The 20380-nt window shown below is 47.5% G+C and overlaps 1 protein-coding gene across 5 annotated transcripts in view; it reads right to left on the bottom strand.

Moving 5' to 3' along the window:
• Nucleotides 1-20380, bottom strand: part of CSPP1 (centrosome and spindle pole associated protein 1) — a 1290317-nt gene that overhangs the window by 1224087 nt on the left and 45850 nt on the right. For 3 of the 5 annotated variants that reach the window (XM_085605498.1, XM_085605495.1, XM_085605494.1), the window contains exons 2-3: nt 10446-10557; nt 8412-8529 (exon numbers count right to left, since the gene is read on the bottom strand). In XM_085605498.1, coding sequence (XP_085461624.1) covers nt 8412-8529; nt 10446-10544 — 217 coding nt within the window. In that variant the 5' untranslated portion in view covers nt 10545-10557. The remainder of the gene's footprint in view (nt 1-8411; nt 8530-10445; nt 10558-20380) is intronic. The other 2 variants (XM_085605499.1, XM_085605497.1) reach the window with 1 other exon arrangement.

Genomic DNA, 20380 nt, shown 5'->3' on the forward strand with positions numbered 1-20380 from the left:
CTGGGTGTAACTCCTATTCCAGTCGCAGAGGTAAAAAACTTGGGGGTGTGGTTAGATCCTGCCCTCAGTTTTAGTGGCCACACAAAAAAAGTGGCGGCCACCTGTTTCGGCATTTTACGAGGGTTGAGATCTATCTTGAGGTTCTCTGATGCTCCTACCAGGCAGTTGGTCATACAGGCATCCATACTATCTCGGCTTGACTACGCCAGTTCGCTCCTGTTGGGGGCCAACCAGGCTGAAATTGCCCGGATGCAACGTATCCAGAACGCCGCAGCAAGAGCCCTGGTAGGTTTACCGAGGTTCTGCTCTGCGGAAAGTACCATCCGTTCTCTGCACTGGCTGCCTATGGCACAGAGGATCCATTTTAAGACCTTGTGTCTTTCTTTTAAGATACTCAAGTGGGCCTCTTCCCAGATTCTTGATAATCTTTTGGTGCCTTACGTGCCCTCGCGTTCTTTGAGATCCCTGGGTCAAAACTTGGTGGTGGTCCCACGGTTCAGGCTATGCATGGCTGGAGGCCGGTCCTTCCGGGTTTTGGCTGCAAAATTGTGGAATTCTCTTCCGTCCCACATTCGTGAAATGGATGCGCTTTTGAAGTTTAGAAGGGCTATTAAAACGCATTTGTTCCCTCATTCATCTTAGTACTTTGATCTGCGCGCTTTTGCCCTTGTACAGCTGTGTTGTGGTTGGGACCTCTCTCCAAGCGCCGGGACGCCCCTTGGCTGGGGCAGCTGTGCGCTATAGAAGTGTTATTAACATAACTTAACATAACATAGGCATTGTTATTTGCAATGTCAATAGCTCAAACTCGCGTAAATGCGAGACCTAATGCATTGCAAATGCTTGTTATCAATATCGGTCTGCTGGTTCCTGACTGACGTCAGAGCTACTAGGGCCTCGATCAGTGGCCGACAACTGGCCTCGCGGGACCCTTTGCTGTTAGTGCTACCGGTCATCACCGGCACGAAAAAAGGCTGGAAAAAACCCTCCGAAAATATATATTTTCAGACAAGGTTCGAAATTAGACAGAAGAGAAAAGCACAGGGGTAAGTTCTCGTCATCAGTGCCCAATGTATGAAGCATGAAAACGTTAATGTGTGCATCGAGGGGAGTTCAACGCAACAGGCAAGAACTGCACAGTGAGAGGAGCTCAGTGAGCGCTGCAAAGAGTGACGAGTCGCTACACAGGCATAGTGGAAGGCTTTAAGGTACTGGCAGATACAATGAAGGGATCTGAGGTGCCCCAATCACACACTGGAAACGTCACATGCCTACACAAGACACAGACCTGCACAATTACAGGAGCTCAGTGGACTTGCAGAATCTAAAGAGGTGCTAGACTGATATAGTGAAAAGCTTTAAGGCGCTTGATAGACACAATGGAAGAGTCAGAGGTACTCCATTCACGTGGTTGAAGCATCTGAGGCCTACACTGGACATAGGCCCACAGACCCGTGCAATAGGAGGAGCTCAGTGAGCGATGCAGACTCTAAAGAGGCGCTACACGGACATAGTGGAAGGCTTTAAGGAGCTGCAGGGAAACAATGGAAGGATCAGTGGTGCTACATTTACATAATTGAAGCATCAGAAGCTAGGGCATAGACCTGCGCAATGAGGGAAGCTCAGCAAGGGCTGCAGAAACGAAAGAGGCGCTACATGGGCATGCTGGAAGGATTTAATCTCTGGACAGACACAGTGGAAGAGTCAGGGGAGCTGCATTCGCATAGTTGAAGCACGTAAAGAACGAGGCTGGTTTACATTAGAACAAGCGGCCGTGAAAGTGAAAGTGATCGCGATCAAACATCAAAGTGGCCGTGAAAGTGAAAGTAATCATTTCGCGGACGCTTTGATGTTCTCAGTGGCCGCGCGGCTCACTGAGAACATCAAAGCGGCCGCGAAATGATCACGCAGGCACGCCCGGCGCACATGCACTGTAGTTGGCGGCCTGAAAGCACTGGTTTGCACTTCCAAATCCCCCTTTTACAAAAGCTCTCGCGAGAGCAGCGCTAAAGCGCTGGCTCTGGCGAGCCCTAAAAAGGGGACCGGTCTCAGACAGCCGGTTATCGGCCGATTTCTTTGATCAACTCTAGTGCCAAGATCCTAGGCCGAATATTATTGGCCCGTCTTAAAGACTGGTCTCTTGCAAATAACATCTCATCAGAAGTTCAACTCAGATTTAAACCGGGTATAGGGACAATTGAGCAATGTCTGAACCTTTATCTAATCTGGGGAAAGTACGTGAAGGCTAAAAAAGGCTCTTTGCACCTTGTTTTTAGAGATTTATCAAGTGCCTTCAACCTCGTAAATAGCACTAAGATGTGGGAACAGGGAGGAGCCAAGATGGCGACCGGGATGGCAGCGTAGGCTCCCGGCTCCGTGAACCTCCGCACCCCGCACAGATATCCTGCACGAGATCCTTAGCCTGCGCTATCTACCCGTGTTGGTGAACGCGAGCGGCAACCGGCCGTGTGACCCCGAAGTTTCTGGCAGCGGTACAGCCGGAGAAATGTCCGTCTGAAGTTTGCGGCCTGTGCAGCCCCGGAGCCGGGACCTCGAGTGATCGCCGTGGCCGGGCGGTAGTGCAACAACAACGGCCTTGGTGACTGGGTGGGGTCGGACTGCCGGAGGGGTGCGAATGTCGGACTGCGCTTTGCCGTGGTCGCTCCTACCACTAAGCGTAGCTGAACGAATGCGTGCCCGAGGCGGCAACTCCAAGACTCTCCGGTGATTGCTTCAGCCTTCGCCGGTGAGCTGCCCGGACGCCGTCCGTACCTTGTCCCGATTCTTGCGGGCTGCTCCCGGATTTTCGCGGGCGCTGGTCCGTGGTGGGGACGACTGTGGCCCGTGACCACACACCGGACATATTGTTTGCCTGCCCTCGGAACCCAGTTACCAGTGCCATGGAACCCGAGGCGCTTGTGTCTGAGCCCCGGTCCCTATCTGGGATGGACCTACCCAGCGGCCATTTTGGTATGCCAGAGTCCACCACCCTGCACACCGGGTTGCCGCAGGATTGGGAGGGGGCGACTCTGAGGAGCGTAGCGGAGCGAGCGCCGGGAGCTGTGCTGGGGTACGGTGACCTTCTCGAGGCTCTCGGTGCTCTTCACTCCACCCTGATTCACGGAGCCTGGGTGTTGGGGAGCAAGCTCGATGGAGTGACATCAGCGTCGGAACAGTTGCCGCCTGCCTATCCCCAGGTGCACTGGGACTTCTCACGCCGCGCACGGGGGGACAGTGTCGTGGCCGCCCCTGTGAATAGTGCACGCCAGGACTCTCCGGACAGCATATTAAAGTGCGATCAGCTGGCTGTGGATTTGGTCTGTTCCGGAGGTTTCGGACCTGAGTGGGGGGTGGTGGCCTTGTCCCGTGCGCGGTCTCCGACGACCCAGGCAACGTCCAAGCAACGGTCGCCCGCCCTGGCTGATTCCGCCTTCCTGGGCCTGGTGTGCAGTGTAAATCCTGGCTCGGCATCGGGAAAGATGATCCTCCCTAGAGCTGACTGTGTCGATCTTCAGAGCCCTCTACCCTACCTGTGTGTGTCGCTTCCTGAGTTTTATTGGACACTTCTCTTCCTGGTAACATTGGACATGGCACTGGGACGAGGGGTATGCGTGGGTGGGTTTGCAAAGAGTGGCCAAGGATGATGCTGACCCTTCCGAGGTGGTCACCTACTAGGCGGGCGGGCTCGGGAGTTGTGTGCTCTCACGGCATAACTGTTAGTGTACCAAGTGTGTAATGCTCCTTACTTCACTTTGACAGGGTCGATTTCGTGTTCTGTATTGTATGCTTTGCGGGAAAACGTATGGTGCGGGAGGGAAAAGCCGGGGGCGTGTTTTATAGGCCCTCCTCCAGTTTATTAATACTCTCTCTACCCCCCCGTCTGGTGGGGGTTCTTTTCCTACTCTTTTTCTCTGTTTCTTCTATATTTCGGGTCTGGTTCCGGGGCGACAGGCACTCTGCTGGGGGGAGGGGCCGTACTCATCTGCAGAGGTGCAGGGTGGGGGGTTGGGGGGGGGATCCTTTAGTCTTTCACCTTCTTTTTCTATGGCCTCCTTTTCTTCTCTTATTCTTCTTTGTCTTTTTCTGGGATCAGCATGGTAGTACTCCTTTGTTGTTAATCACTGCTGTTTCCGGAGTGCCATAATTTCCGTGGAGTTTCCTGGGTCTTGGGGCAGGGGGTTGCAGGCGCAAATGGCCGTGTCATTCCTCCACATCCTGAACTTCCTGTTTTAGCGCCATTGCTTAGATAGACTGCTGTGTATTGTTTATGTTCATCGTTCTGCCTGCCATTTTTCGCTGCGGGGAAACTGTTTGGCACCTGATCCTTCCATCCTTTTCTATCATAAAATGTAAACCTTTATTATCCTGGTCTCCTACTTGGGCTGTTCAGAGATTGAGATTATGCTAGCGTCGACATTTTGCTCCCCGAGGTACTGACTGTGATAGACCTGCTTTCTGTTATTCTGATTGTTTAGCGGCCGGCCTCGGGGGTTGTAGGCCCATACGTGTAATTGATTGAAATGTCAATAAAGGTTTTCAAAAAAAAAAAAAAAAAAGATGTGGGAACAAATGGGTAAAATGGGAGTGGAACCTGACCTTTTGACTCTTATCATGCACTTGCATCAGGACCTTACAGTCAGGGTTCGCTATAGCCCCCTAGACGAATGTTCCCCTAATATTAGGTCGACTAGGGGTGTCAGGCAGGGGTGCATCCTGGCCCCTTTTCATTTCTTGCTTTACATAAATAACATTAGCAACCATCAGGTAGAAAATAGTAAAGATATATCTCACATAGGACAAAAATCCATTCTCATTTTACAATATGCGGGTTGTGCATACTGCAAACAGCCTTCAGTCCCTCTTAGACTTGTTTCTAGTATATATGGAGGAGTGGGTCTTAAATACATTTTTCGAAGTCGTATATCATGACATGTGGTCGCACCTGTATTAAGTCAGTCTTTTAATATGGGGGATTCATTTGTATCAAAGGTGAACCATTCCAACTATCTGGGGATCCTTTTTTATCAGCCATTAAGCTGGACTCCGCTTTTAACGCTTCGATGCCAGATGTTTACCAAGAATATTGAGGACATTTTTAGATTTGCCCACAAGCTGCAAAATAAACCAATCACAGAAATTGTCAGTTCCAGGAGGCACAGATAGTTTTATCTGTCATGAGGAACTTGGGATGCGATACATTGAAGTTTTGATTTGGTTTTCCCCCCCATTACTGAGGGTAAAAATATGATTATCTCGAAACGCAGGTCTGCCAAGAACTTTTATTTCTGATTGCTTGTAATTAGATGGGGTCAATCAAATGAAATGGTTTAAGTATATGAGGAATAACTTCAATAGTTTGGGCCCGTATGATTTATACCAGTCTCCATAAACAATCGGATCTATTCATAAGCAAGGAGTTAAAGTATTGTATCTGGAGCAGTGTATGAATAAACGTTTAGAGCTGTCTCAGGCTAAGCAAACAATTATAAATTATGCCCAAGTCTCCACAACTCATGGTATAGAGCCCTACTTGGGGTGGATCACAAAACCTACATATCGCCACTGGCTTATTCTTTTTAGATTATGCACTTTTCACTTTAAACTTGCCTTTCCCCCATCGAGGGCCTGGAATCCAGATTTATCTTTGTGTGGGTGTGATAATATCTCGATCCAAAGTACTACTCATTAAACTTTGTTATGCCATTTGTACAAAGAGCCAAGACGTCGCTTTTTGGTGCTGCTGCTGCATAAGGCTATTGTGAGACAGCATAAGGAAGGGTTAATTTTTCTGCAGTCCCTAGAACCATTTGAAATTCCCTTTGCGGTTCTTAGTTTCATCAAATCAGCTTTCCATATTAGGAGTAGATATGAAGCTTAACGGATTTAACTGTGCGCAATTTGAATTTTGGAATTTGAATTTTGGAAATTATTTATTCTCTTATGTAAACAAATTCATTAAATAAAGTTATTTTGTTGTGATTTTTTTCTCTCGTCATGGGCTATAAATTAGAATCTTGTCATATGTAAAATGATCACTGTTTATGATTTTTAGATAAGATGTGTTTTTGAATCTGTATTATATTCGTCTATTATTTTAAACCATGTTTTTATTATCCACTGTACTTATATGACATTGACGAATAAGGTCTATTTTGACTGACTGACTGGTAAAAGGGTATCCCTGATCTCCGCCTCAGCTTTATATATCTCGGTATGCACATATCGACTGTGCTGGACCTCACTCATGCCCTCAACCTTGCACCAGTCATGCAGGGAACTAGAACCAGCCTGGCGGTGAGGCAACATCTCCTCCTTTACCTTTTGTGCAAAGTCACACTAATCAAGATGATGATACTACCCCAGCTTCTATATATTCTGCAAAATTTCCCACTCCACATTCCGAATACGTTGTTTAATGAGGAGGCGGCATTGTTTCTGTCATTTCTTTGGAGGGGCCTTCCTCTGCGCATTGCCCAGGCTAAATGTCGCCGGTCAGTCTATGATGGAGGTGTTGGGACGGTGGACATCGGTCTATACTACTGGCCATCCTACCTTTTAGTCATAAATGACTGGCTGACAGGCAGCTGGGATGATCCGGCGTATCAACTACAACTGTACAGGCTTAATCTCGACGGGCCGATGGATTACCGATATGGTTGACCGCTCACCCTTAGACTCTAGAAGGTTACTAGGGTGATCTTTTTGAAGGAGACAGGGTGATGCACTTTACGGGCTGGGATAAACGCCTGACTGTGCAGACTCCTCTATGGAAGGGACATTGGCTGGAGCAGGAGGCGCGACTGGAGGGATTGGGATTACTGTGCAGGGAGACATATGGCATGGCTCTGCCATATACTCATTCGCTGATCTCCAGACTCAGTTTACTCTCTCCTGCGCCTAGTTCCACAAATATTTACAGGTGCGTCATGCCCTGGGGTGTTATGACGTTCACCTACAGGTGCTCCCAGACTTTAGCCCTTTGGGGGCGCAATTGCGGATGGGGGGATTGGGAAGCGGAGGGGTCTCCCGGCTATACCGCGCCCATATATGTAATGCCCCGGAGACACTGGATCCGCTACGACAGTGGTGGGAGGGATGGCTCGGGAATTGGAAGAAGTTGAATGGAGGGAGGCATTAATGGCCCCTAGGGAACTATCGATATCTGCATGTTTATGCCTGGTCCACCTCCACCAGACCTACATGACTCCCCAGCAGTTGGGATTTGTAGGCATCCTTTCAGACCCCAGGTGTGCCCGCTGCAGTCTCGGACATCAGACTTTTTTCATATGGTCTGGCTATGTCTGAAGATTGCAGGTTACTGGACTCAGATTAGTACCACCCTCTTAGCGATCCAAGATAAATCAATCGTATTGGATCCAAAAATGGTCCTGCTGAGGATAATGGACGACTTTGGGGGTGGACATGGCGAGATAGAACTCTGGTCGGGATGGGGGCTCTGGTCGCCAAAAGAGTCATAGCACAATTCTAGAAAAGGCGCGACCCGCTGAAGTTGTTGCTGTGGCGTGCTGGCATGGACTAGTGTGCCAAACAGGTGGAACCAATTTATACTGGCCCAGGAATGTCCACAGAAATTCCTTTGGATTTGCGGTAAATGGTGGGACTACTATGCGTTGTCCTCTATGATGGGAGCTTTGCTTTGTAATGTGGTTTGAAACGTGGTGGGCAGCAGAGATTGAGGAGCACTGTTTACGTTCATATTATTTTAGTTTAATTTGTGAATTTTTGCAAAAAACTTATAATATTTGTATATTTTATATTATTTATAATTTAAACTTCTGAAAAATAATTTTAATGTCATATATTCCAATTAAAGTTTCAATTTAAAATGAATAGCGCTGTAGCTTTTTTTACTTTGCTCCACATTTCAACTAAATGTACAACATTTACTTAAATAATTAACATAAAATATTGGTAATATTATTTGGGTTAAATACATTTTTTAAACTTGTCCCTATACTTTACCAAATAGAGCTCTCCAAGTTGGTGCATAGTAAAAAGTAGCAAACTTACTTAAAAGGGTAAATTACCTTTGGGAATTTGGCCCCAAGTGCTCAAACAATCAGGAGAGTTACTAAGGGCTACTGATAACATTTTCTCCAGTAGTGCCCAAACCATTCGACATGAACCTGATTAATGGTTACCCTCAACAAATAAATCGCTACACATGAGCTTTCTTAATTGCATCTTTCAGCCAACAACTAAATCATTCCATGTTTTCCTTCTACTTTATTTTTGGTGTATTGCTTTAGACACTGGGTTACACTTTCCTTGCATTTTAAGTATTGCAGTGCCAGCAAACCAATTATCGGGCACAGTACTGAATTAACAAAGCTACAGGTCACATTGTTAGGAGTAAAGCAAATAAAAGCAGACGTGATAGTTGTACACACCTGAACCATAGGTTGTTTGCTTGACTTCACCGCCGTACTGTATATTTGGCGAAATATTCTCTTTAGCCATGGATAGCATTCTTATGTTGGCCTCAGTCGGAGTATCTGCAGCCGTGCTCTGGAAAAGAAACCATGTTTAACATGAAGGTACACGTGACACAAGGGCTCTTTATTATAATTAATCAGTAGGACTCCAATAGGAAAAAGGTGCCGCTCAAATGCACAGTTGTTGCACTTGTTTTCAATCAATCAATCAGGGGCTTGGGAAGCACGCTACTCACCTGTGAGGGTCTCAAGGCGCTGGTGGGAGGGGAGGGGGGGGGGGTTTATAGCAGCTCCGGATCAGTTGAAGAGCTAGGTCTTGAGGTTCTCCCTGAACGTGTGCAGGGTCAGAGAGCATCTGATGTTCACAGGGAGTTTGTTCCAGGTCTTGGCTGCGATGTAGGAGAAAGCTCTCACGTCTGCTCTGTTTCTGCGGATGACCTCTGCCAGGGCGAGGTCAGCAGAGTGGAGGTTCCTCTTGGGTACGTGGAAGGAAACTCTTTCGTTGAGGTATTTGGGTCCGATGTTGAGGGATTTGTAGGCGTGGGTGAGGAGTTTGAAGGTGACCCTCTTCTCGACGGGGAGCCAGTGGAGGTCTCGTAGGTGTTGGATCATGTGTTCGTGACGCGGTGTCCAGAGTACGAGTTTTGTAATCTGAATAAGCAGATGCAACTGTACAACAAAAACAAAGCTTTTCGGTTTGTAGGAGAGGCATAGTGTAAAGACAAAATTACAGTACTGACCACCTCTTTTGAAATTAGACTGGGAGTGCGGATTGTACATAAATTATGGAAAAGTCCTAATGGGTGCTGTGGGAAGGTCAACTGAACAATGAGGCTCTGGAAACCCCGCTTTAAACCTCTTGCATTGCACAATCCTCTCTGCAGAGTTCAATTTTGTGCCGTTCCCTGTTTCCAAATATGAGACCGACAAGGAAGTGAAGGGAAAAACAGAAAATCATCCTTGGAGGGCAGAGGAGAATATATGAACAAAGGGACCACGGGAAAGAAAATCACAGGACCTCGGGATACTAGAAACAGGCCACCGCAGATTTAGTATGTATGTTGCTGCGCTGGGGGCTACGCCACTTAATTTACAGGCACTACAGATAGATTCAAGCACTTCACTGTGAAAGGCATGCTGGCCCATGGTGGTAGTTTTTTAACCACCTATTCATTTTTTTGATGAAGCTTTGATCAAGGATTATCCACTTTCCTATCATTAATTTTTTAATCAAGCGAGTTAAGCATTCCCCGTTGCAAATAACTACTCCAAGGGCTTGCATTGGCAGAGGCCTGAAGCTGCAACTAAACGATGAAGCCCAACAAGATCAAAGATCTGGGATTGCTTGTGTTCTCTTGCAAAGGGGATAGAGTATAACAGTTTGGGGTGGACTATCCCTGTTCAGACAGGGCCAAGACTGATTTTGATATGTTTTGTACCCGTTTGTAATGGCATATTCAAGCACTGCATCCATCACTTTTTTGTTTTTCTCAGTGATATGCCCTGAGTGCAGGGTATGCTCAGACGTGGGTCTTGTACTCTCTTTCATGTAAGACTCGAGTCGATTCTCACTATAGAAGATCAACAAAACTAAAAAATGCTTAGTGTTGATTGAGTTTGCTTGCAGAGGGGACCTGGCCTTATCAGTTTGGGGATGGACTGGTCCTTCTAGGGTAAGGTGTTCGCTCATTTACTTCTAGAGCTTTCGGTCTGCAGTGAAAAACCAAGCAAAACAATGGACTGGAAAGTGGCCCTGAGTAATTACTACTCTCTAATTTCAAGCATTCCGTCCATCATTTTTCAAAATGTCCTTCCTTGGAACAGTGTTCCAATATGTTAATTACTTAAACAAATGATGTACATTCTAATAGAGCATCTTTTCTGCAACGTTTTTAGAAGAACATAACTGACGAGTCTCTCAACAATTTTCAATATTCAGTCTGGTGGGAAGAAATTAAAAACAATCAGTCTAAAGATTAAGGTTCTTACCCGTACTTCTATATAAGGTGAGCCTTTGTCCAGTGTAGCTTTATCTTGTGCCAACTTAAACTTTTGCTCTTCTATAAAGCGATCCAGGTCTTCTCCCATGGTCTGTTAAAACCTAGTAGATATAAATGTTAATACATCTAATTACCTCTTCATAGTTTTGGCACATAATCAAGAAAATTGCATATGGCAAAGACTACAGCTTCCATTGGAAACAGACTTCCAAGTTTAGATATTTTGAGCTTCAAAACCTTTCTACAGTCAAACAAAGAAACGTTTCCTATTTCTGCTTCCAGTTATTTTTAAGTAGAGCCACGTGTATTATTTTGAAAAAATATATATATTTCTCTCCACTAACAAGGATAATGCCAAGTGTTTAATAAGAAAAAGGGGGTCCAAGTACTTTAGGTCCAAGAGGAGGAGGGAATTTACAATCTAGAAAAAATAACCTCTGATCTGACCTATATTACTTGACAATGCGACCTTACAGGTTCAAACTAAGCAACCAACCAATTAAATCACATGAAATACTTTCTATACAAATAATCTAGGCCTCTTTAGTCATTATTCTCTTTAAAACATGAATTAATCATACATTATGCTTTGTACATGATTGTTCTAATAGCTACATAACATGAATATAATGATCCATTTTTAGATATCTTACATTGTTAACATACAAAGATGTTATTAAGCAAAGTGATGGAACATCACAGCATATATTCACTAGGTAGTCAATGCTGCTTCTATGGTTATGTGTTAAAAGAAAGGACAAAGCAAACAGTTAAAAGACTGCAGTTTGCTTGTCAACAATTACGTTCACAAATCACACCCCACACTACATATCTCTCTGGCATTAACTCCTCCAATGAACTCACACAGACTGACACTCATACAAAGGTTCAAAAACAATCTCCTAAGGGAAACCCAAGCAATTAAACATGGACAGACGTAAGCGGTGATATTCCACGCTCAACACGATAAATATGTCCGTCTCTGTGGGGACTCTCCATCCATATAATGGGTGTCTACAAATTTAAGTAGAGAAAGAGGCACCATCTGTGCCATTCATTGTTGATCGTTGTGTATTTCCACGGTACTATCCAGTTGTGATGTAGTTACATCCACAGCAAGTGCTGTATATAGTTAAAATGTTGTTCCTTAATGTTGCGATAAGCTTCTTAGTAAGAATGAGGGCAACCTTTGATCTTCTCATTAGATGTATACGAAATGGAGCCAATTTCACCCCCCGCCCTCTCACAATGGAATGCCTATGAATGTTGTTTTTGGTCCTGAGGAAGGTGGTGCTATTGCTATATCCCACCGAAACGCACGTAGACCATCATTATATGGATGGAGAGTCCCCACAGAGACGGACATATTTATCGTGTTGAGATTGGAATATCACCGCTTACGTCTGTCCATGTTTAATTGCTTGGGTTTCCTTAGGAGATTGTTTTTGAACCTTTGTATGAGTGTCAGTCTGTGGGAGTTCATTTGAGGAGTGAATGCCAGAGAGATATGTAGTTTGTTGACAAACAAACTGCAGTCTTTTAACTTTTTGCTTTGTCCTTTCTTTTAACACATAACCATAGAAGAAGCATTGACTACCTAGTGAATATATGCTGTGATGTTCCAACACTTTTCTTAATAACATCTTTGTATATTAACAATGTAAGATATCTAAAAATGTATCATTATATTCATGTGTTATGTAGCTATTAGAACAATCATGTACAAAGCATAATGTATGATTAATTCATGTTTTAAAGAGAATAATGAATAAAGAGGCCTAGATTATTTGTATAGAAAGTATTTCATGTGATTTAATTGGTTGGTTGCTTAGTTTGAACCTGTAAGGTCGCATTGTCAAGTAATATAGGTCAGATCAGAGGTTATTTTTCTAATGCCAAGTGTTTAGCAATGTTTTGCCAACCCTCTTCTTCCACTTTGATCTACTTAACACTTTACCTTTTCCAGTTGTAGGGCAACCCTCATGACAAGTTAAAATACCAGAAATGGCCAACTTTTATCGAGCTGTGGTACTTACATTTTAACAACATTTTAGGTTTGTTTTTATAACTTTTACTTCTTGTCCAACACTGAAATGGAAGCATTGTATACAAAGACTAGATGTGGTTACTGCTGCAATGACTCTGGATAGTATGGTCAATTGGGGCTGCTGAGAAGTTACACCACTGCTCACTATGGAGCCACATGCTCAGTCAGAACCCTCTTGCACACTGGCACAGTCTTTCAGATCAGCTCACTTGGCGGTGAAATTGTTACTTGTTGTCTGCTTTCTATTACACAAGCCCTTCCCTACTAGGCAAGCAGCATTTTCAGTATGCCTTCTATTAAATGACATGAAGTTAAAAATAAAATAAAATAAAATAAAAAAACACGGTTGACTTTTCAAGTACAGCAACAGAATAATAACCACAGCTTTTTTTCAATCAGTTTTTGGTTTGTATCTTTTGGATATCTTTGCCGGAAGGGCATTTCTACTCTTCCAAGCTAGGTCTGCATTACCTTGTTCTCGTCTATACTACGGACTACTCTACTTTAGAGTTCATCTGCTTATATTGATTCTATGATCACGTTTTCTAGGATAGTATGCTCGTATGATCGAGGAAACAAAAAAAAACGTAAAGGAACTCATGGAGGACTGACCTCTGCTTTGATAGATAGCCCTCTTTATGTACCTGTAAATACTGACTAAGTCTAAGATGAATGAAAGGCTGTGAAATATGGCTGTTCCCTGGTACCTAGTGGTCATTTCCGGAAGGCCTTCCAAGTACTGTAGTTCAGACATCCGAGCTGAAAATGCTCCAGTGAGTCTATCCCAAGAAATGGGCTAAAGTACATTTAAATGAAACTTGATTATGCAGTAAAAACCACACTGCACGTAAATAGGGCGCTTTGGCCCGCCTCCCATCCAATGAAGGATCAGCTAACTAAAAATCAATAACCTGAGTAATTTGTAACTAGGGAAGCACTTCACAAACATTTTTCACACCTAAGTGTGACTAAAATCAGCAAAAAACAACATGTTGAGATTATATATTCCAAATACGGACTCAAAAACCCAAATAAAAGGAATTTTAGAATTAAAGTGCACTTGACACAGTACAGAGGACTTCTACTCTTGACATTTAGGGTTGCATGACCACTGTAAGCATCAGAAACATTTATAAAGTGTAGCTGGAAAGCAGGGTCTTCATACAAGAGTCTGGAGCCTTTCAGCTACGGGTTATGCTTTTTATTTCATGTTAGACCCTTAGATTACAGCCACAGCCGGAGAGGTCTTGGTAAAACTCGGTTCTCCCCCAAACTGTAATCTGCTTACAGGCTTTACCTAGCAAAGACACCAACATTCCAAGCATTATCACAACATGCCCCATCAGCCCATGCATCACCGATATACCAAGTCACAGCACAAAGTTTGAACATTGTAGGCATTCAGAAACATTTGTGAGGGCCTCTTCTAATACAGTAACAAACAAACAAACAAACAAACAAACAAACAAACAAACAAACAAACAAACAAACAAACAAACAAACAAACAAACAAACAAACAAACAAAAACACACACACACACACACACACACACACACACACACACACACACACGCCACTTGTGCAAGGGTGCCAGTACGGTTGAACAGTTCCTGGAATGCCACCATTTTTAGGTCGAGCCTAGAGCCAGCACGCATGCGCTGCTCTGCAAAACATTGTAGAGGAGTAGGGAATAGAAGCCCCACCCACTCTCCGTCCATATTTGCCATTGGCTTGCGTCATTGTCAGTCCTAAATGCTGACTTCTGATTCGTCAATAGGCTTGTTAGTCCCTCCTCAGTACAGCCTCCTCTTCATTTGTCACCTCCCATGGCGACTGGCCCCTTTACTTCGGTTGTTACACGGTACGTGTTATTTAGGTTGTGAGCACTATTTTCTTTAACGAGGTTCTCCTACTGCAGGCACAACATGCTTTGGTGCCTTCTTTACTCCCAACCCCCTCCCTCCCATTGTCGTGCTTTCTCTTCCTCCCCGCCCTCCCTCCCGATGTCCGTGATGACTACCATTTGCAATGCAATAGGTCTCACGTAAATGCAAGACCTATTGCATTGCAAATGCTTGTTAGAGGCTGCAGGGGAAAGGGGTTCTCAAGAGGTAAAAAATAATTCCTTATGGGGTATTAAAAATATACACAAACACGTGTTCACCTAACTTATTCCACCTATGAATATTCTTAGAAATGTATGAATATTATAGACTTCCATGACTACTGCAAGGGATACCTATGCATCTACAAAGAAATCGTAAATCTACTTCAAAACTCATATGAAATTTATAAGAGCACATTTTTTCTTTTTGAAGCAGAACTTTGTGTCTCAGGCCCTATATCAACCGTGCTGCCTCAGAGGGCAGCAGCAGTTTGCCTTGCAAGTCAAGTCCTGCTGCCGACAGAATGAGAAAACATTGAGTTTTCCTTATACAGCCAGCTGCTGATTTTACTTCATAAGGATACATTTGGAAAATGGCTTTCAGACAAAACCGTAACTGTGTGATTAACCAAGTGAGTTTTGAAGTCACAGCTATTTAGCAGACGTAACATGCAAGTAAAAGTTAAAGTGAAGGCACACAAATTCGATAGGAAAATAGTTAACATTTACTTGAGTAGTTAGTTCTCTACAACCATATTTTATGAGTTTACTGTAAAAACAAAAGTAAGATTTGAGAAGTTTCTATAATCGAGTTAAAAGGAATTTCTCTGGCTCAAATATGTTTTTTCTTTTTTTGATAATCAAGTTTATTGAATTTTTCTGAATAAAAAATAAACATAGTGGTAGCACACATACACATCGTACAAGTACTTTGCATTAAACGAGATACAATTGGCTCAAAGGACACTTGTGGGTGAAACCCTGCCCGCGCCCGTTGCTCAGCACATACACTACCAGTTGGACCTTCAGGGGCTCCTCTTGGGTACCAAACAGTCCACCCCCCGCTTCCAGGCCCTCATGGTGGGCAGCCTGGCCTGGGACCAAAGCGCACCAATATCACGCTTTGCCACCGCCACAGCCGTGCCCAAAAGACGCTTATCAGCCCGTGATCCATCAAGGCCGTCGAACACTCCCCGGATCAGACGCAGCGGATCATGAGGGACCTCCCCCCCAAGAACTTGTGTAAGTTTGCGCTCCACCCCTGCCCAGAACGGGGCAACAGCAGGGCATTGCCACACCATGTGATAGAAATCGGCAGGAGAGCAGGTGCAGTGCGGGCACGCTGGAGAGGACCGCAAGCGAGCGCTGAACGTTCGCGCCGGAGTGAGGTAAGCCATGTGGAGGTAGTAGAGTTGAACTAGACGCAGCTTGGAAGAGGTCTTCAGGGTCTTAGGTGCCATAAGGGCGTCCCGCCAGTCCGCGTCTTCTAGGGGGCCAACCACCCGTTCCACCGGGCATGGAGCGAGTCTAAGGACGCTGGGCCATTATTCACCAAGGAGCGGTAAATCCGGGACACCCTCCTCTGCCCAGGTTCCCCATCATCACTTGGGCCTCCAGGGAACTAAATTCAGGAAGGGAGGTGGGGGCCGGGATATGAACTTGGAGAGCGTGCCTCAACTGCAAATATTTGTAGAATTGGGAGGAATGGAGGGAGTGGCGGTGTTGTAGGTCTGCAAACGATCTGATATGGTCCCCCACCCAAACATCCCCTAGCTGCAAGATCCCGATGTGGTCCCATTTACGGAAGTGTTGGAGGGACGAGACCTCTTCTAGCCAGGCCCCACTCCACAGAGGCGTCTGCCTCGTGAGTTTCTGATCCCATTTAACAAACCGTAGAGCGGTACGCCTTGGCATAAGCACCGTTCTAGTGACAGGGGGAGGGGGAGATCCTGGGGAACTGGGCTCCCGTACAGGTACGCCTGGAGTCGCGCAAAGTCTGTCATCCGGAGCTCCACTCAGTACGCCGGGTCAGACCAGCCGCCCGCGAACCAATCGTGGATCACAATCAACCTTGTGGCCAAATAGTAGAGGTGGAGATTAGTCACCCCCATTCCTCCATCGTAGGGGGGTATGCGGCAATGCACTAGAGACACACGCATTCTCCCTCCACCCCATAAGAATCAGGTGAACACTCCGTCCAGATCCCGAAACCAACTACCCGGGAGATGAACGGTCACATTTTGCAGGATGTATAGGAAGCGAGGGAGGACCATCATTTTGAAGAGGGCACTCCTTCCGAGGGGATTAAGGGGGAAGGGTCCGCCATCTTCTGAGGTCCTACTTGGCTTTAGTGACCAGGGGCGAGATATTCAGGGCCCACTCGAGTTCCGGGAGGAGGGCAACCCACATCCCCAGATACTTGAAGGATTGCCTCCGCAGGGGGATGGTCGTTTGCCAGTCGAAGCACGCCCGAGAAGAGTGCAAGGGGATTAGGGTGGGCTTCGCCGGATTGAGCCTGAGGCCGGAGACCCGTTCGAAGGCCGGAAGGACATCAAGACATCGCGGGCCCGAGCTCTCCGGGTCCGCCAAGAAGAGGAGGACGTCATCGGCGTACAGGGCAATTTTGTCGATCTGGTGCGGGTCCCAGGCCCAACCGCGAATGAGAGGATCCTGGCGGATGAGGGAGGCCAGGGTTTCCATTGCTAGTGCAAATAGGAGCGGCGAGAGCGGGCAGCCCTGGCGGGTGCCCCTCCGGACAGGGAATGTCTCAGAGACCACGCTGTTAATGAGGACCTTCGCCTTGGGGATGGAATAGAGGACCCGGACGAGGCATCGGAAAGGGAGGCCGAAGCCCATCCTCTCCAGCACATCCCCCAGATAACCCCAATCCACCGTATCAAATGCTTTTTCAAAGTCTAGGAGAAGCAATGCGAGATACGGGGTGAGCAGATGACGATGCACAAGGGCGAGGTGAAGACGGCGTATACGTCAGGTTCCCCGGTCGGGCATGAAGCCGCATTGATCGGGATGCACCAGTTCTTGTAGGTGGGGACGGAGCCGTTGGGCCACCACGTTGGCAAAGAGTTTAATTTCGCTATTAATAAGGGAGATGGGACAGTAGTCCTTACACTCTAGGGAGGGCGGCTGCGTCTTCGGGAGGACTACTATGGTGGCCACATCCGTCTCTGGTGGGAAGGCCCCCACTTCAACTACCTGCTTGAACAGGTCCTGTAGGTGCAGAACCAATGTGTCTCGGTAAGCCGTGTAATATTCTTGGGGGTAACTATCGGGCCCGGGCGTTTTGCCGGAGCGTAACAGTGAGATAGCCCCATGTATCTCTTCCGGGGTGAATGGCTGGTCCAGAGCCTCAGAATCTATCTGGGAGAGGCAGGGCAATTGAGTCCCGGTCTCGGTCAGCAGAGCCGCCCGTGAGGACTGGGGAGGGTAGGCTGCGTAGTAGCCCACGAACGTCTGGGCGATGTCTTGGGAGGTGGTGTGGTGAGTTCCGGTTCCATCCCGAATCTCGGGAATAATGAGATTGGCTCTAGGATAGGACACCAGATTGTGGAGAAGTTTGCCGTTTATGTCACCCCAACCACACACCCGCGCGACGGAAGAGCGCCAGAGCATTTTAGCGGACTCCATCGAGATCCGCAGAATTTCTTCTCGGATCAGGGTGAGCTGACGGGCGGAGTCTTCACTGTCGGTGGTAGCCTGGGCCTCCTCCAACTGCGCCGCCTGGGCTTCCAGCTGTGTAAGTCGGGCAGTTTGTTCCAGGCATTTCGCGTGGACCAAACCCCTAGCCACCCCGCGCATCACGGCCTTGCTGGCCTCCCACAGCGTGCCAGATGAGGAGACCGAGCCGGCGTTCGTGGAAATAAATTGCTGCAGTTCCTGCCCAAGGGACTCCGCAAATTTGGAATCCTGCAGGAACCAAGCATTCAATCGCCATACAGTCCAAGCGACGCCGGGGGGGCTGCCGAGATGAAGGGAGACGGGTGAGTGGTCGGAGACACCTCTGGGTAAGATTGTGGACCCTGACATCAATTGACAGTCCATGGCTGACAGCAGAAACAGGTCGATACGAGAGTGGGTATGGTGAGCTGCCGACGTGTGGGTAAATTGGACCGGGCGGGGGTTCCACACCCTCCAGGCGTCACAGAGACTCAGGGCCGAGGACCAGTCAGATAATCGTTTTGCAGAGGCAAGGCGGGCCGCCGATGGGGTACCCGTTGTGTCACAGGAGGGTTGTAAAATGGCGTTAAAGTCACCTCCTATCACCGTCAGGCCTTGTGGAAAGGAGGAGAGCAACAGTGTGAGGCAACGGAAGGCCGGGACCATGATGGCGGGAGGGATATATGTGTATAGGAGATTAATGGGATGTTCCTCAATCCGTCAGGGCCACGTAGCGGCCATGCGTGTCTGTGTCGGCGTGTGTCAAGATAAAGGGCAGCTCTTTTCGGAGTAGAATGGCCACCCCCTGGGAACCCCTATTAAACCCAGAGTGCCAGACCCTGTCAAACCCGTACCGGGCGAGGAAATTACATTGCGTGCCCAGTAGGTGCGTTTCCTGCAGGAACAGGATATCCGGTGCATATCGGTGGGCGCTTCGAAGGACCGAAGTGCGTTTTAGGCGGTCTAGTAGGCCGTTGACATTCCACGAGATTACATGGAGAGCCCTAGATAAGGTAGACGCCATCTTTGGGAGTGATATAAAAAGGAGGAGTTGCAAGCGCAGGCAGCGTCTGGTCCCAGTGTGAACAAGTTCCCCTGGCCGGGACCTCGGGGCAGGAGGTGTACTCCGAGGTGAGCCGTGTGTTGTCACGGGCAGCGCGTATGTGTGTGGAGCTACCAAAAGGAACAGAGAACAGCAGCCCGTAGGCGGCTAAAAACAACAGACAAACTAGAGACAACGGTCCCCCTCCTCCCTTTTGCCCCCAACTTCCTCCCACCCTACACTTCGGAACATGAAGCATCTGTCGCTCTGCAAAGGAAAACGAGTTAAACAACAAGAGACTGGTTGCTAAGCTAAACGATTAGTGGAACATGACTATGGCAGAGATGGACCCCCCTCCATGAGTTCGGATAAGCGAATCGTGAACAGCTACAGCTATACGTTAGGTCCATAAGCAACAAAAAATGTATGTTGAGTCCATGGAGTGAAGGAGGGATTAATTCCTGGAGTCGTCGGAATCAAGGAGAAATTAACGGCCCCTCCCTGGGAAGTTCACAGACTGTCACTCCCGGGGCGCCTCAGAAAGTGTGGAGAAGCGCACTTGTCGTGTCTTACCGTTCAGGTGACCTCCAAGTCTCCGGTTCCGTGGAGCAACGGGCTCCAAGACAGGTCGGAATGAGCTTGGCGCAGACTGGTCGAGAGACCCGGGTGGGCTCTCGGGTCATTCAGTGAGGAGGTCGGGCTAGGAGTGAGAATCCCGGACCGAGGCTCGGGACAGGGGGTTTGGGGACAGCGCACCCGGAGAGCGAGACGTCCCCCCACGGCGATCTGTCTTTCTGCGGGACCTCGTCCCGCGCCTCTGGGGTTTAGGGAGGACCCGGTCCAGCTGCTGGGGAGCCTGTTGGGCAGGGGAAGGAGCCGACCGAGACAGGAGAGGCCTCTCCTCCGTGAGCCAAGTCCACGCCGCCTGGGGGCTGTCAAAGAAAAGAGTCTTATGCTGGAAGATGACCTTGAGCCGGGTCGGGAAGAGGAGACCGGATCGGAGGCCCATACTGCGAAGCTTCTGCTTGACCTCAGCGTAGGTCCGGCGTTGGGCCTGCACCTCCCTGGTTTAGTTCGGGAAGACCATCTTGCTGTCTTGGTAGTGCAGCGGCCCCTGTGCCCTAGCCGCCCCAAGAATGGCGTCTCTGTCTCGAAAGTTGAGGACTTGCAGAATTATAGGTCGGGCGGGGGCCCCAGGTGGAGGCCTGGGCGCCAGGGATCGGTGAGCCCGTTCAACAGCAAACCATGGTGACAAGGCGTCCTTGGGCATCCAG

Source organism: Triturus cristatus, chromosome 5_1 (genome assembly GCF_964204655.1).
Source record: "Triturus cristatus chromosome 5_1, aTriCri1.1, whole genome shotgun sequence".
Taxonomy (NCBI): Eukaryota; Metazoa; Chordata; class Amphibia; order Caudata; family Salamandridae; genus Triturus; species Triturus cristatus.